At 42.2% G+C, this 13,085-nt stretch overlaps 1 protein-coding gene across 1 annotated transcript in view; it reads left to right on the plus strand.

Annotated features, from left to right (window-relative positions):
* UPF3A (UPF3A regulator of nonsense mediated mRNA decay) overlaps window positions 1–7,152 on the plus strand; it is a 29,309-nt gene extending 22,157 nt beyond the window's left edge. The window contains exons 10-11 of the mRNA XM_054059307.1: window positions 2,804–3,098; window positions 6,054–7,152. Of these exons, the coding sequence (XP_053915282.1) occupies window positions 2,804–3,098; window positions 6,054–6,227 (469 nt within the window). The 3' untranslated portion in view covers window positions 6,228–7,152. The remainder of the gene's footprint in view (window positions 1–2,803; window positions 3,099–6,053) is intronic.
* The last annotated feature ends 5,933 nt before the right edge of the window (window positions 7,153–13,085 follow it).

Consider the following 13,085-nt stretch of genomic DNA (forward strand, 5'->3'; position numbering starts at 1 on the left):
GTTTCAGTATGTTGTGTCCTGAAAGATGCTGACAGCTTCCATTTCCTATTCTCTAATGAAAATTGAAAATATTCATCAACACTTTTCATTGATGTTCTTCAACAAAGGAAAGAACAGGGCCAGCAAAAACACTTCCCAGGGTCAGTCGGTTGTCTGCTAGTAAGGCTTTTACGTATTAAGCTTTTGGTAGTTCCCTGTAACATTTTTACTGTTGATACTGTAAGTTTAGTAAGGCATTAATGTAGATTTTCCAGGTGTAAACCAGAATCCTTTTGGCTGCTCAAGTACAGTAAGCGTTACTTTGTCTTTCCAAGTGCTCATCATGATTATTAGTGGGTGTGATTAGATAGCAAGCTATAAGCTATTTTAGTTGGATCGAGAATTAAAACTTCCAACTACTTTGTTGCTGACTCAGAAACCAGCAATAAACTGTAACTTCCAGCCCTGCACACAGTAGACTGAATTGCCTGTTTGAAACCATATTTAATGGCTCAGAAGTAATAGCTTTGTACCACAAATTAAATACCCAGTAAGTGCGTGAGTGTCCATGGTCACATAGGGATTTGAAACTATACGGAAGTATGCTTCCATTCCCCTATTCCCATTAATTTCTGCCTTGTCCTTCTCTGGCCATGTAACTTTCTCTTCTACCTATACTCTGCAATCGTTTATCCTGCTATTTCCACTCTTGCCTTCCTGTTAACTGTGGATGAATTTTAGAAAAATACTTCAACCACTCTTGAACTGGAGTTTGTGTCCCTGTTGCCTGCCTGCCTCCGGGCACATGTGTTCCTTCTTCACTCATAGTAACAGGCGAGGGAAGAGACAGGTACCAGGCAGTGCTATAGCAACAAATCATAGAATGGTTTGGGTTGGAAGAGACCTTAAAGATCATCCCATTCCAATCCCCCTGCCATGGGCAGGGACACCTTCCATGAGACCAGGCTGCTCAAAGCCTCATCCGGCCTGGCCTTGAACACCTCCAGGAATGAGGCATCCATGACTTCTCTGGGCAACCTGTTCCTGTGCCTCACTACCCTCACAGTGAAAAAATTTCTTCCTGATAGCTAATCTAAACATCCCCTCTTTCAGCTTAAAACCCCTTGTCCTATCCCTGCACTCCCTGATAAAGAGCCCCTCCCCAGCTTTCCTGCGGGTCCCCTTTTAGTACTGGAAGTCTGCTATAAGGTCTCCCCAGAGCTTCTTCTCTAAGCTGAACAAGCCCAACTCTCTTAGCCTGTCCTCATGGGGGAGGTGCTTCAGGCCTCTGATCATCTTTGTGGCCTTCCTCCAGTCTCACTCTTAAAAGATCCATGTCTTTCTTGCTTTTTGGAAGGTCATGCTCTGAGCCATGGTAGGACTTGAAATTAGTGTCTGGAATTGCGTGTTAAATGTGAAACAAAGCAACTTACAGCCACATACATCTTGAGAGCTAACGTAGTATTTTAGATATGCGTATCTATGCTACAGGTAAAGTATCTCTGTAACTGTGATTGATTCAGGTGCCTGTGACAGCTGGGACATGGCTTCCACCTGGTGAATGCGTTATGCTGACACAAACATAGTCTAGTGAAATGCTGAATAACTTACCTGTCATTTGGGTTTTGTTGCTGACCTCCAGCTCTACCTGAGATGGAGCCCCTGTCTTGGCAGCCCCACCAGTGCCCAAGTTTGTGGCAGAGGCTGACGATTTTTGCAATTCTGTTAATTAAAAAATAGAAATGTCCTAGAAAGACACGCTTTTATTGGTATTAATCCATTCTAAATGAGAAGCATTTGATCACTACAGCATTAGAAAATCTCCATCCTCTCTGATTCTGTCGGCTGATTTCCAAGGTATGAGCAGACTTTGAAAAACAGCTTCCTTGTTTCAAATTTAAGTATTTATACAAATGGAATATAATAAAAGGTACTGCCTGTATTTGTTCCTTTAAATGTCAATCTATTCTGTAACCTTTCTTCACTATTTGGAGTTTGGCTGTATGAGAGAAGCACCCACTTGCTGAACAGGAACTAGGAAGGAAGTGAAAAAGAGAGCTGAGAATTGTATCAGACAGGCAACAAAATGTTGCAGCTAATACTTTTTTATATATGGGTTTATATTATATTTATATTTTATAATATAAACCCATTGCAGCATAGCAGAAATTAGGTGTTATGTTGTGATAAGGTAATAGTCTTTTGCCTAAATAAAATATGCAAAGCTAGGCTGAATTGCTTGGAGACATAACAAAAGCCTGGGACATAGGTATGCATTTTCACAAATGCCTTCTGCAATTGCAATGTCAGTGAATATTTTTGGTTAAATAGAGTCATAAAGCTTTGCAAATTGATACATGATACTTGCACAATTCCTATGGGCCCTGAATGTTCCCGTTCAAGAAAGTGTTGGTATACATGAGTCACCTTGAGAACAGGCCACAAGAGCTAATCGTGCAGCTTGTGTTTGTGTGAGGAGTATTGGGGAACTATTTATGAGTTTATGTGAAGAGTATTGGGGAACTATTTATGAGATTGCAAAGAGGGATAACAATGAAAGAATTGTCCTTCCACAACAGTTGTATAAAAGTCTGATTTTGCTTACAAAGCTTTGTCTGCTATTTTGAACTGAATGCATATGAGCAAGGGCACATACATGGGTGAGACATTCAGCAAAATTGAATGTAACCCCTTTTTAATGAGAAAAAAACAGCCTTGCCATACAATTGGTATAAATACTGTTGAAGTCAAAGGAAGGCTTTGTATTGTAGCTGTTTTTACTGTTAATTGCTTGGATTTTCTTTCTTTGTATACATATTTGTAGGTCACAAAATGATAGTGACAAAGAGCAAAGAGATTTGGAGAGAAGATTTCGAGAAAAAGAACCTGAAAGACAAAGGTATCGATTGGATGATGGCAGAAAGCATAGAGCTCACTATGAGGTTGACAAGTTTGTGAGAAGGAATGAAGAAGAGCTGAAATGGGGGAAAGGATACAACCAAGACAGAGGAAAGAAAGGGAACTACAACTACAGCTTCACTGTGGAGGCAGTAGACAAACTGGGTAAAGAGGACAAGTGTGATGACATGGCATCCAAAAAGGAGCGCATAAGAAATAAGGTTCTTTTATTCATTTAGGATAATCTCTCATTAGTTTTAATATGCTTCAAGATCACAGGTTTTACTTTTGCAAACTCAGCATAAAGATGCTTTTTAAAAAAAGTGGTTCTTTATTTCATTTTCAGTAAAACCCAGACTTCTTTCTGTTGTTATGAGGGGAGAAAAGCGGTTAAAATAAGTTAAGGTTACAGGTCTCTGCTCATTCGTATTTACAATACCTAGAAGACTTTCTGTCTTCCTTTCAACCCTAGCATTTTTAGAACGCCATTCTTGGAAGCCTTGTATTTTATGGGTGTGTTAAAAGTTGTTACACTTGTGTTCTGTAATGAAATTTAAAAACTATGGCATGTAAGTCTTTCAAAAATGTGCTTCCATTACCTAGCACATAAAACATGATAGATTTGCCAAGCATTGCTCAATGGGGAACTAGAACAACTGAAATAAATAGCTAATTAAGAAAATGCTGAATTTAGAGAGTATGAGTGTGCAAATTCTCCAGTATTGTATACCTGCTGGTATAGAAAGGCTGTCATTTCCTTAGGATAAATTATCCTCGTGGTCATTGTCAAGGAAAGAGCAGGTGCAAAACCAGCGCAAGTGGAGCCCGTGGCAGTGTGTGTAGAAGAGCTGTCCTGTATTGTCTCCCAGAGACATGGATGTCATTTTTCTCACTCTCTGATTTCATGGATGTGCCAGGGTCTTTTCAGGACGTGGCTGTCCTTGTCAGCCTCATTCTCTCTCCCTTCTGATCATAGATTTTCCACAAAACATGACCAAAACGCTGTTTTCTACAGAAATTTACTCTGCGAAAGTGTAACTTTTCTTTCAAACCAAGCAGCTGCTCTGTCATATGGGCTAAGGCTGCCAAGGAGTAAACTGGTCACATGCAGAGCAAGTCTGTATGGAATGTGCATAGAGCAAGTCCAGGTGGACTCGCTCTGCCTGTCATGTAAGTGACCTTATGCAAATGCAAAAAGCCTGGTGTGTCCTACTTTTTGTTTATGCCAAGGCCACCTGGGCAGTATGGGTAACATTTATCTGCACATACACATTAGCCGCTTTTCACATCCACCAGTGGCTCAAGCTGTAGGCCAGTCAGAAAAATGGCTAGTTCAGAAACAGGAAGATGGGAAAAGTAATTTTCCTTACGCTTGCCATGCTGCACTTGAAATGTGGCGAAATAATCTGCCAGCTTGGAACTGGATGGTGGGTCTTGTGGGCCTTTTGTCAAGCCTTAGGAAGCCACCTCATTTTTATTTCTTTCCCTTGCACTTCTGGTAGCTCACTGAGTCTCTGGATTAGGCTGCAGTTCAAGTTCTAGGTTTGCTCCCTAAAAAAATAAGCAATATCAGTAAAGTTTTTTGCAGTGTGGCATCTTTTTTCTTAGATTATTTATCACATAGGTAAGAGGGGATGAGTTTTTTAGTTTATGAGTTTTTTACCCATAGAATTAACAATGCCAGCACAAGTTTTTAGGCAGAGATTCAACTTCTTTATGAAATTTTTAAGAACTAATTAGAAAATGGGGCATTTCCAGTGTAAGTAACAGTTTTACTAGCTTTTATGCTTTCGACTAGCTGTTAAGCTACGAGATACAGAGCCTATGATACAAAAAATCATTTGGACCCTTTATCATAAACTTTCCAATTGCTTGTCAGAGGATCTGAGTTTATGTGGCTGGCTGTGATGCAGAAAGATGTCTGTTAGGCATTTGCTGCCACGCTGCAAAGCACTAATTAGTGAATTAGTAGTGAATCTTGATATCTGATTTGGAGATGGAGATTAAAGTGAGGCAAAAAAGACAAACAAAAGTGAAGCAAGAAAAAAGAAAAAGGGAAATTGGATGTTGGGAACAAGAAAAAATAGAGTGTAAAAGACTAAAGTGACTTCAAATTCTAGAGAGGTAGAAATGAGTAGTTTAATGTAGGACAATTTCAGTGTTCTGCCACAGTATTAAAATAGGCCATTTATTTTTTTTTTTCTAGACTTAACACAAGACTTCAATCAAAAAGCTCTGGTTTTGATGAATGTGTTGCTTCATAACATTAAAAACTGATGTTTGTGAGAGTGAAATACTCTTAAGGAAGGTCGTCTTAATCAGAGTTTCTAATCAGTATGTTTTATTATTGAAATTTCAAGAATAAAAACTGCTCTCAAAAGCTATGGAACATGAACGTTTGCAAATTTGAGGCGTCTTTTCCTTATAAACTGGCTCCTTTTTCCGTTTTCCAGTGATTAAATCAGCGTATGCATGATTGGGTCACTCACAAATCCTGCACATGTTCAGATTGTTTGTTATCTGTGGGTGAATTCGTCTGCTCTCATGCTCAGTATGGAAGGCCTGATGAAGTGGAGCAATAACTGCAATTTCATTTTGATATATGTAATTAAAATTTACATTCCATGTTTAAATTGTGGGCAGTGATTGATGATTTGAAGTAGCACACATACCAGTTCATAAAGTTCAGTTGAGGATAATTTCTCAATTACCTGCTAAGTTGTTCTCTGGTTCGTCTTATTTTTTTATGCTTATATCTAATATTTGTAATTCATCTGCAGTGTTGCAAATGCACAGGCTGTTGTTCTTCCCAGTTGATGTTAGTGAAAGCAGCAACATTAGCAACATTTTTCAGAGCTTTACCCATAATACTGTGTTGGATAATTGTCTGCAGTATTTCTATTGTTTTACATCAAATGTCTCATAGGATCTTTAATTTTTACAGCTTGCTTTATTTATTCAGAATGCTTGGCTCCCAAGAATAGTGTTATAAACAAGACATGTGTTGAATACTCAGTCAATTTTCATTACTCTCTATTTTTTTCCTGGGTCTTACAAAATGTATCAGTGATCTAACACAAAATCTACCTCCTGGACAAATATTCATCACTTTAAAATCCCATACATGTATCCCACATGGGTTTCTCAGAGCCTTAAACACATCTCCTTCCTCCTAGGATCGCCCAGCCATGCAGTTGTACCAGCCAGGAGCTCGCATTCGGACACATACGGGATCTACGAGTAAAACCTATGACTGCAGTGGGAAATCCTTTGAAGATGCTCTTGATAAGAAGTATGAGGCAGATAACTCAGCTGGCGGCGGTTCTGAGAAGAGCGAAGAAGTGGAATAAAACAAACTGGAGGAAAGACTTGTGAAAAGCGATGAATTTAAGATTTGGTGTCATCACAAGAAGAATCCATAGGACTGGTTCAGAACTCCACAGGCAGTCGCACCAACAAAATGATAACAGCTCTGCCTCTTACTTTCTGTAAAATAAAGGGAAGAGGGAATGGAGACATATGAAGTGTCTTACAGCAAAGGAATAGAGTTGCTTTTCTACAAAAAGCAGGGCAAACACTATTTGCCTAATTTAAAAGCAGTTTGATATTTTATTAGATTTACCTTGAAACAGAAAACCTTTAATAGTTTCAAAGGAGCATTTATATAAGGCTTTTCAGAAGCTCTTTCATCTTTTCAAGTCTAAAGAAATGAAAGATAGATTTGAATCATTTTGAAGTCTGAGGCACTTGAACTGTGTTTGGTGCATGACATGAGGGTTACAGGTCCACAGCAGGGACTGCCACTGGGAGTTGCAGTCAGGCTCAGTGGGATCAACCCAGCTCAGAAGCTGGTAGTGTTTGCAGGAGGAGGCCCACAGTTGTAAGAAATGTCTGTTGGTATCTGTAACTCATTGTGTTTACATTGTTTTTCAATTAACTCTAGTGTCAGGTAAGTGTTAGTAAAGCTGCAAGTATGTTATTAGAGAGTTTGTCGTTTTCTGAGCCACTTTTGCCTTTTTTGTTGTAAGATTCTTGTGCTTAAAACAGAAAAAAGCTAACGCAAACCTCAGCACTTAAAACAATGTATCTGGGTTTAATAAATTAGCTGTTTTATTATGTTTTTGACACTGACTTTTAAGAAGTGGTTGTACACTGATGACTTTTTCTACACCTATGTTTCATACAAGTTGCTGTTGCAGGATCGGGGAAGTGTATGATACATGAATATTCTGCAGTTCTGTTTGTTAAAAACAATGCACACACATGAATGTAAGCTGCAAACTACCGTTCTGTATGACCTAGGCCAAATTCTGCCTTCTCTTACAGGCACATATATATGTGTGTGTGTGTATATATTTATAGCTTCCATTGGTTTCAGTGATAGCTGCGCATTTACAGAAGGGCAGAACATTTCATTTATCTTTCATGGTTGAAAATTTCTTAAGTTATCTGAGCCTGAGATCTGCTTTGTCATTGAACAGTAAAATATTAATTTATTTTTACATCCTCTTTTTTGTTATTAAGCATAACATCTGATTGTTCTAGACTGAAAAGTTATTTATTGTATTTTCTCAGATACTAAGCATTAAACAGAATAAATGCAAAAAGATTTTGACGATGATTGTGAGATGTGATCTTCTGCAGTTTTTTCATCTATTACTCTACAAAAATCAAGTAAGATGCTGTGCTACTTGGTGTTCTTCAGAAGCAGATAAAAACACAGTTGAGAAGAATTTTAGTATCAAGCTACGTAAGTGAGCTGCCAGCTGAAATTACTTAAAGCTTAAGTGAAACTGCTGTTAGAAAATCATTTGGGTTTAGTTCCATCTTAAATTTATCTCGTTTGCAAAGTTTATCCTGGCTGCAGAGAAAGGATTTTGTCTTGGTGTTCTGGCTAAGTCAGGTAGCACTAGCATGGGGCAGGCTTTCCCCTCCCTGAAAGAGCTTGGCTCAGTCCAAGGAGGATACTTGCCAGCAAAGTCCTCCTACAGTAAAGCTGGACAGGGCTGACATCTTCACCAGAAGAGGGTCTGCTCAAAAGCAAGTGCTGCCCACCTGTTTGGATGCCTGGGCTCACCTCTATGAAGAGACAGGCAGGACCCAGAAAAGCATACGTTCACAAGCTGAAGCTTGATATCTTTTGGCCAATGGTGGCTTTCCGGTTACTCCCCTACCTTCCCCTGAGTGCCTAGGTTATGAATAGTTCCTGACAGCATTACAGGTAATGAATTAAACATAGTTTAGTTTGCAGTAACTTTCTGTTTAGAGATCTCTTATTTTCCATGTCTTTTATTTACTGGAGACTGGACATCAAACCTTGACACAGTAAAAGCTGTCTGGGTATAAACACCTGTGTCCATCAAGTCACCCTGCAATGCCCTCACTGACTGGAATGCCTGCAGCCACTGAGTTTTGCTTTCTTGTGAATGCAGCCTCCTGCACAGAAGGGCAGAGAGCCTGGCATTTGACTTCCATGTTCACGTGGAAGGAATATGCAGGACACACAGATTTGGACAAAGAGAGAGTGCTCAACAGTGTCTGCACCATGGCTGCATCCTGAGCAGCCCCCACTGTTTTCTGGCTTGGCTGCACCACTTGAGGAACTCTTCAAACAACCTCTGTTATTCAGCAGGTACCAGCATCAGATGGGGTCACCACCAGCAGGATTCTAGCATTTCTGTAGCCGTGCAAAACCTGCCATGACAAGCTCAGGGGAGACGGGGGCAGCAGGAGCCTGGAAAGCGTGGGAGAGCTGCCCACAGGCTCTCCACTAAAGCATGACTCCCAAGGAGATGAGAAATGCCTCCTGCCAGCAGAGCAAACACCCCTGCTGAGCTTCCTCTCTCTGTGCTGATGGCCATATCAGGCAGTGTCAGCAGGACAGCCAGTGCTTGTGGGAGCAGGGACTGGGTTTGGAATGGGAGCTTCTGCAGCTGTGTCTGTAGGGAGGACTGCACCCAACTCCTGACCGGAGCTCAGGGCACTGTATGCTGGAAGGAAGTGTGTACTTCATGGTAACATTGCAAAGAACGATAGCCAAAAAATCATAGAATCATAGAACGGTTTGGGTTGGAAGGGACCTTAAAGATCATCTAGGTCCAACCCCCCTGCCATGGGCAGGGACACCTCCCACTAGACCAGGCTGCCCAAGGCCCCATCCAACCTGGCCTTGAACACCTCCAGGGATGGGACAGCCACAGCTTCCCTGGGCAACCTGTGCCAGTGCCTCACAGCTCTCACAGGAAAAAAAATCTGATAAATATCTAAATATCTATATATCTAAATATCTCTTCCAGCTTAAAACCATTCCCCCTCGATCCTGTCACAACACTCCCTCCCCATCTTTCCTGTAGTCCACTTCAAGTACTGGAAGGCTGCCATAAAGTCTCCTCAGAGCCTTCTCTTCTCGATGCTGAACAAGCCCAACTCTCTCAGCCTGTCCTTGTATGGGAGGTTCTCCAGCCCTCTGATCAACTTCGAGGCCCTCCTCTGGACTTGCTCTAAGAGATCCCTGTCCTTCCCGTGCTGAGGACTCCAGAACTGAGCACAGTGCTCCCAGTGAGGTCTCACAAGAGCAAAGCAGAGAGGCAGAATCACCTCCCTTGACCCGCTGGTTCATTTCCAAATCTGTGCTCCACTCTCTCCTGCAGAAGGATGCAGCAGGGCCCGAGGCTGCTCCCTCCCTGGGGCAGCCAGGCGGGAGAAGCTGCCACCTGCTCCGCACTTGCTCATTCTTCCACCCTTCTCCAAATGACTCCAAATGAATGCAGGCTTGCGGCATGTCTTTGTGCAAACTCAGCGTGGCGTGAGAGTCTTATTGCCACAATAGTAACTTTGTTTTGCAAATTCAGTTTTGCTGAAAGTAGATACAGCAACCCTAAGCAATGGGAATGGTGTCTGGATCCATCACAGCTGACTTTGGTGCCATTTGCTTTCTTGCTATAAAAATAAATCTAATTAAAAAAAGTCACCAGCTTGATGCCTTCCCTGAATGTCTGTTGCCCTGTTTCTTATTGAGTCGTGAGGCCATCGCCTTTTTGCAATATGGAAATCACCCTGTCCATCAAACTGGAATTCTGTCATGAAGTACTGCACTATGGGAAACTGCTGTGGAATGTAATCAGTAAAAAATCTCTGCTTATGTCTGTCACAGTTTTAAAGAGAAGCTTATCCACTCCAGAACATCATACTGACAACCTCGCCTTCAATTTTTAAACACGCTCTGCTGCTTTTTAAATTTCAAATCAAACGTCCATAAGCAGTTTTCAGAGAGTCCGCGGAGGCTGATGGCTCCCACATCTTCCCAGCAGTGCTTAGCCAACAGCACTCTTCGTGCCGCAGGCAGATTCTCCACTGGCCTCTATTTGCAGCATTAGTCCTGAGCAGCCCAAACAAAGGCGTGAAATGTTAACAGGACGAAATCCACTGACCAAGCACAATGTTATATTGAACATCAAAATAAAACACACTTAAAAAGGAAAGAACTATTAACTAATCTAGTAATTCCCTCCCCAACCTGATGTAATACAGAATGTTAAAAACGAGCAGGAAGTGTGACTTACAAGTTGGTGGTGCTGTTTGAGTCTTAAATGATGAAAGGAGAAATTTAAAACTCTCAAATGATTATTATTTATTTATGACTGTTTCCTTTCAAACAAAAAATATGTGAAACAAATATGAAACTTATGGAGCCTTATCTGATAATTTCCAAGTGACTTAAAAGGATGTGCTCTGTCTTTTCTGGATTCACTTTAGCTTTTTGCTGAAGCTTGTCTGCTTCTTGAATACCGAAAATGTCATCTTCTTACCAAGACCTGGTTTCATAGAATCATAGAATAGTTTGGGTTAGAAGGGACGTTAAAGATCATCTAGTTCCAATCACCTTCCATGGGCAGGGACACCTCCCACTACACCAGGCTGCCCAAGGCCCCAACCTGGCCTTGAACACCTTCAGGGATGGGGCATCCACAACTTCCCTGGGCAATGTTTGCCAGTGTCTCACCACTCTCATGGTGAAGAAATTCTTCCTTATGTCTAGTCTTAATATGTCCCTCCCCAGTTTATACCCACTGCCCCCAGTCCTATCATTACAAGCCTTTGTGACAGTCCCTCCCCAGCTTTCCTGTAGCCTCTTCAGATGTTGGAAGGTCGCTATAAGACCTTCTTGGAGCCCTTTCTTCTCCAGGCTGAACAACCCCAACCCTCTCAGCCTGTCCTCATATGGGAGGAGCTCCAGCCCTCTGATCATCCTTGTAGCTCTCCTCTGGACCCGTTCCAACAGCTCCATATCCTTCTTATGTTGAGGATTCCAAAACTGGACACAATACTCCAGATGAGGTCTCACAAGAGCAAAGCAGAAGGGCAGAATCACTTCCCTTGATCTGCTGACCACGCTTCTTTTGATGCAGCTCAGGACACAGTTGGCCTTCTGGGCTGCGAGAGCACATTGCTGGCTCATGTTGAGCTTCTCATCAACCAGCACCCCCAAGTCCTTCTCTGCAGGGCTGCTTTCAATCATGCCATCCCCCATTGTGTACTGAAATTGGGGATTGCCCCGACCCAGGTGCAGGACCCTGCACTTGTTGAACCTCATGAGGTTCTCAGAGGCCCACTTCTCCAGCCTCTCCAGGTCCCTCTGGATGACATCCTGTCCTTCCAGTGTGGCAACTGCACCACTCAGCTTGGTGTCATCTCTTTCTCCCTTAACAGTTTAGCTCTCTCTCAAACCTCCTCACTGCTACATAATTAAATATTTTCCAGATATATTTTGTGGTTTACACTTCATTAGGCCACATCCTGATCTCACTGAACATGTCTCATTTCCATATCTTATCTACAACTGTGTAAATACTATCAGAGGGCCATTACTTTTACTTACATAAATATTATAGTATTTTGATACAAATAAACAAAAGCACGGGAAGTGTCAGCGTGCAGCTGTGAATGCAGTGTTCTTTGTCCAGAACCTTTGTCCAGAAAAGGTTACTGTAGGAATCTTTCTCAGCAGGCAGGAAAACATTCAATATAAATTAAAGGATTTAAATTATGTCCCTTTCCAAAACATCTTTTGGCATTACTAGGAGGATCGTTTGACAGCTTTCCAGGGTGTGCAGTTTCAGCACCAACAGAGATTTTCCTTTCCAGAAGCATAACAGTGCAATAAACTTTTTCCACCTTGCTGGTATGGGCATGGGTGAATGCTCAGGAAGACACTTGGGTCCAGACTCATCCTGGCTCCTTACTTCTGCACTGGTGATGGTGAAGCAGTGGAAGTCTTTGCTAGGGAAAGGAGACTGGACAGGAGGGTCTCATGCAGAAGGGACACCATGGTGCTTGCCCCTCCGAACCTGTAAATGGCTAAATTCACCCCTATCTGCCGAGACTGCTTCTATGGACTTGGTGCTTCCATTCCGCATGCTCCCTAGTCTTGTCACAGCAACAGTGTCCACATATCTGTGCCAGCCCCCTCAAGAGGAAAGGCTAACTGCCAACACCTTTTGCAGATGCACAATGCTTTCGGAAAGCCTATGGCTAGAACCACAGCTGTGACCTCCACATAGCACCAATATCTCCCAGCCAGCTTTGCAGTTACGCTTCAGTGGTTGCCAGGCCAATGAAGCTCAATGACCACCCCTGCCAGGCTGCTGGTTACCACCCGCATTACTGCAGCAAAGACTGCTCAAAACGCTCCGCTGAAGAGAAAGTATTTCCACCAAGTCCTTTATTTTACAGAGTACGGCTGGCTTGTGCTTCTGTCAAATTTCTGTAGCTGTCAAGGTCAGCAGAGACTAAATCCTCAAGAGGGATACAAAGATATTGAAGGTGAGGGATGGGAGACAAAGGAAGAACAGAGCTGCCTCAATACAAGAGCATCCATCACAAGACCTGAGGGAATGGCATAAAGATGTGCTAGGAGACGTTTAGGTTGGATATTAGAAAAAGCTTCTTCACTGAGAGGGTGGTGGAGCACTGGATTAGGTTCCCCAGGGAAGCAGTAATAGCACCAAGTCCAACAATGTTCAAGAAGGATTTGGACAATGCCCTCAGACATGTGGTGCAAATTTTGGGGTTGTCCTGTGCAGGGCTAGGAGTTGGGCTTTATGATCTTTGTGGGTCCCTTCCAACTCAAGACATCCTATGATCTGACCTTTGCATGGGTGACCAAAGTCTCAATTCCCCAGCCCAGTGAATTTAATATACCAATGTCT

This window comes from Cuculus canorus, chromosome 1, assembly GCF_017976375.1.
Source record: "Cuculus canorus isolate bCucCan1 chromosome 1, bCucCan1.pri, whole genome shotgun sequence".
Taxonomy (NCBI): domain Eukaryota; kingdom Metazoa; phylum Chordata; class Aves; order Cuculiformes; family Cuculidae; genus Cuculus; species Cuculus canorus.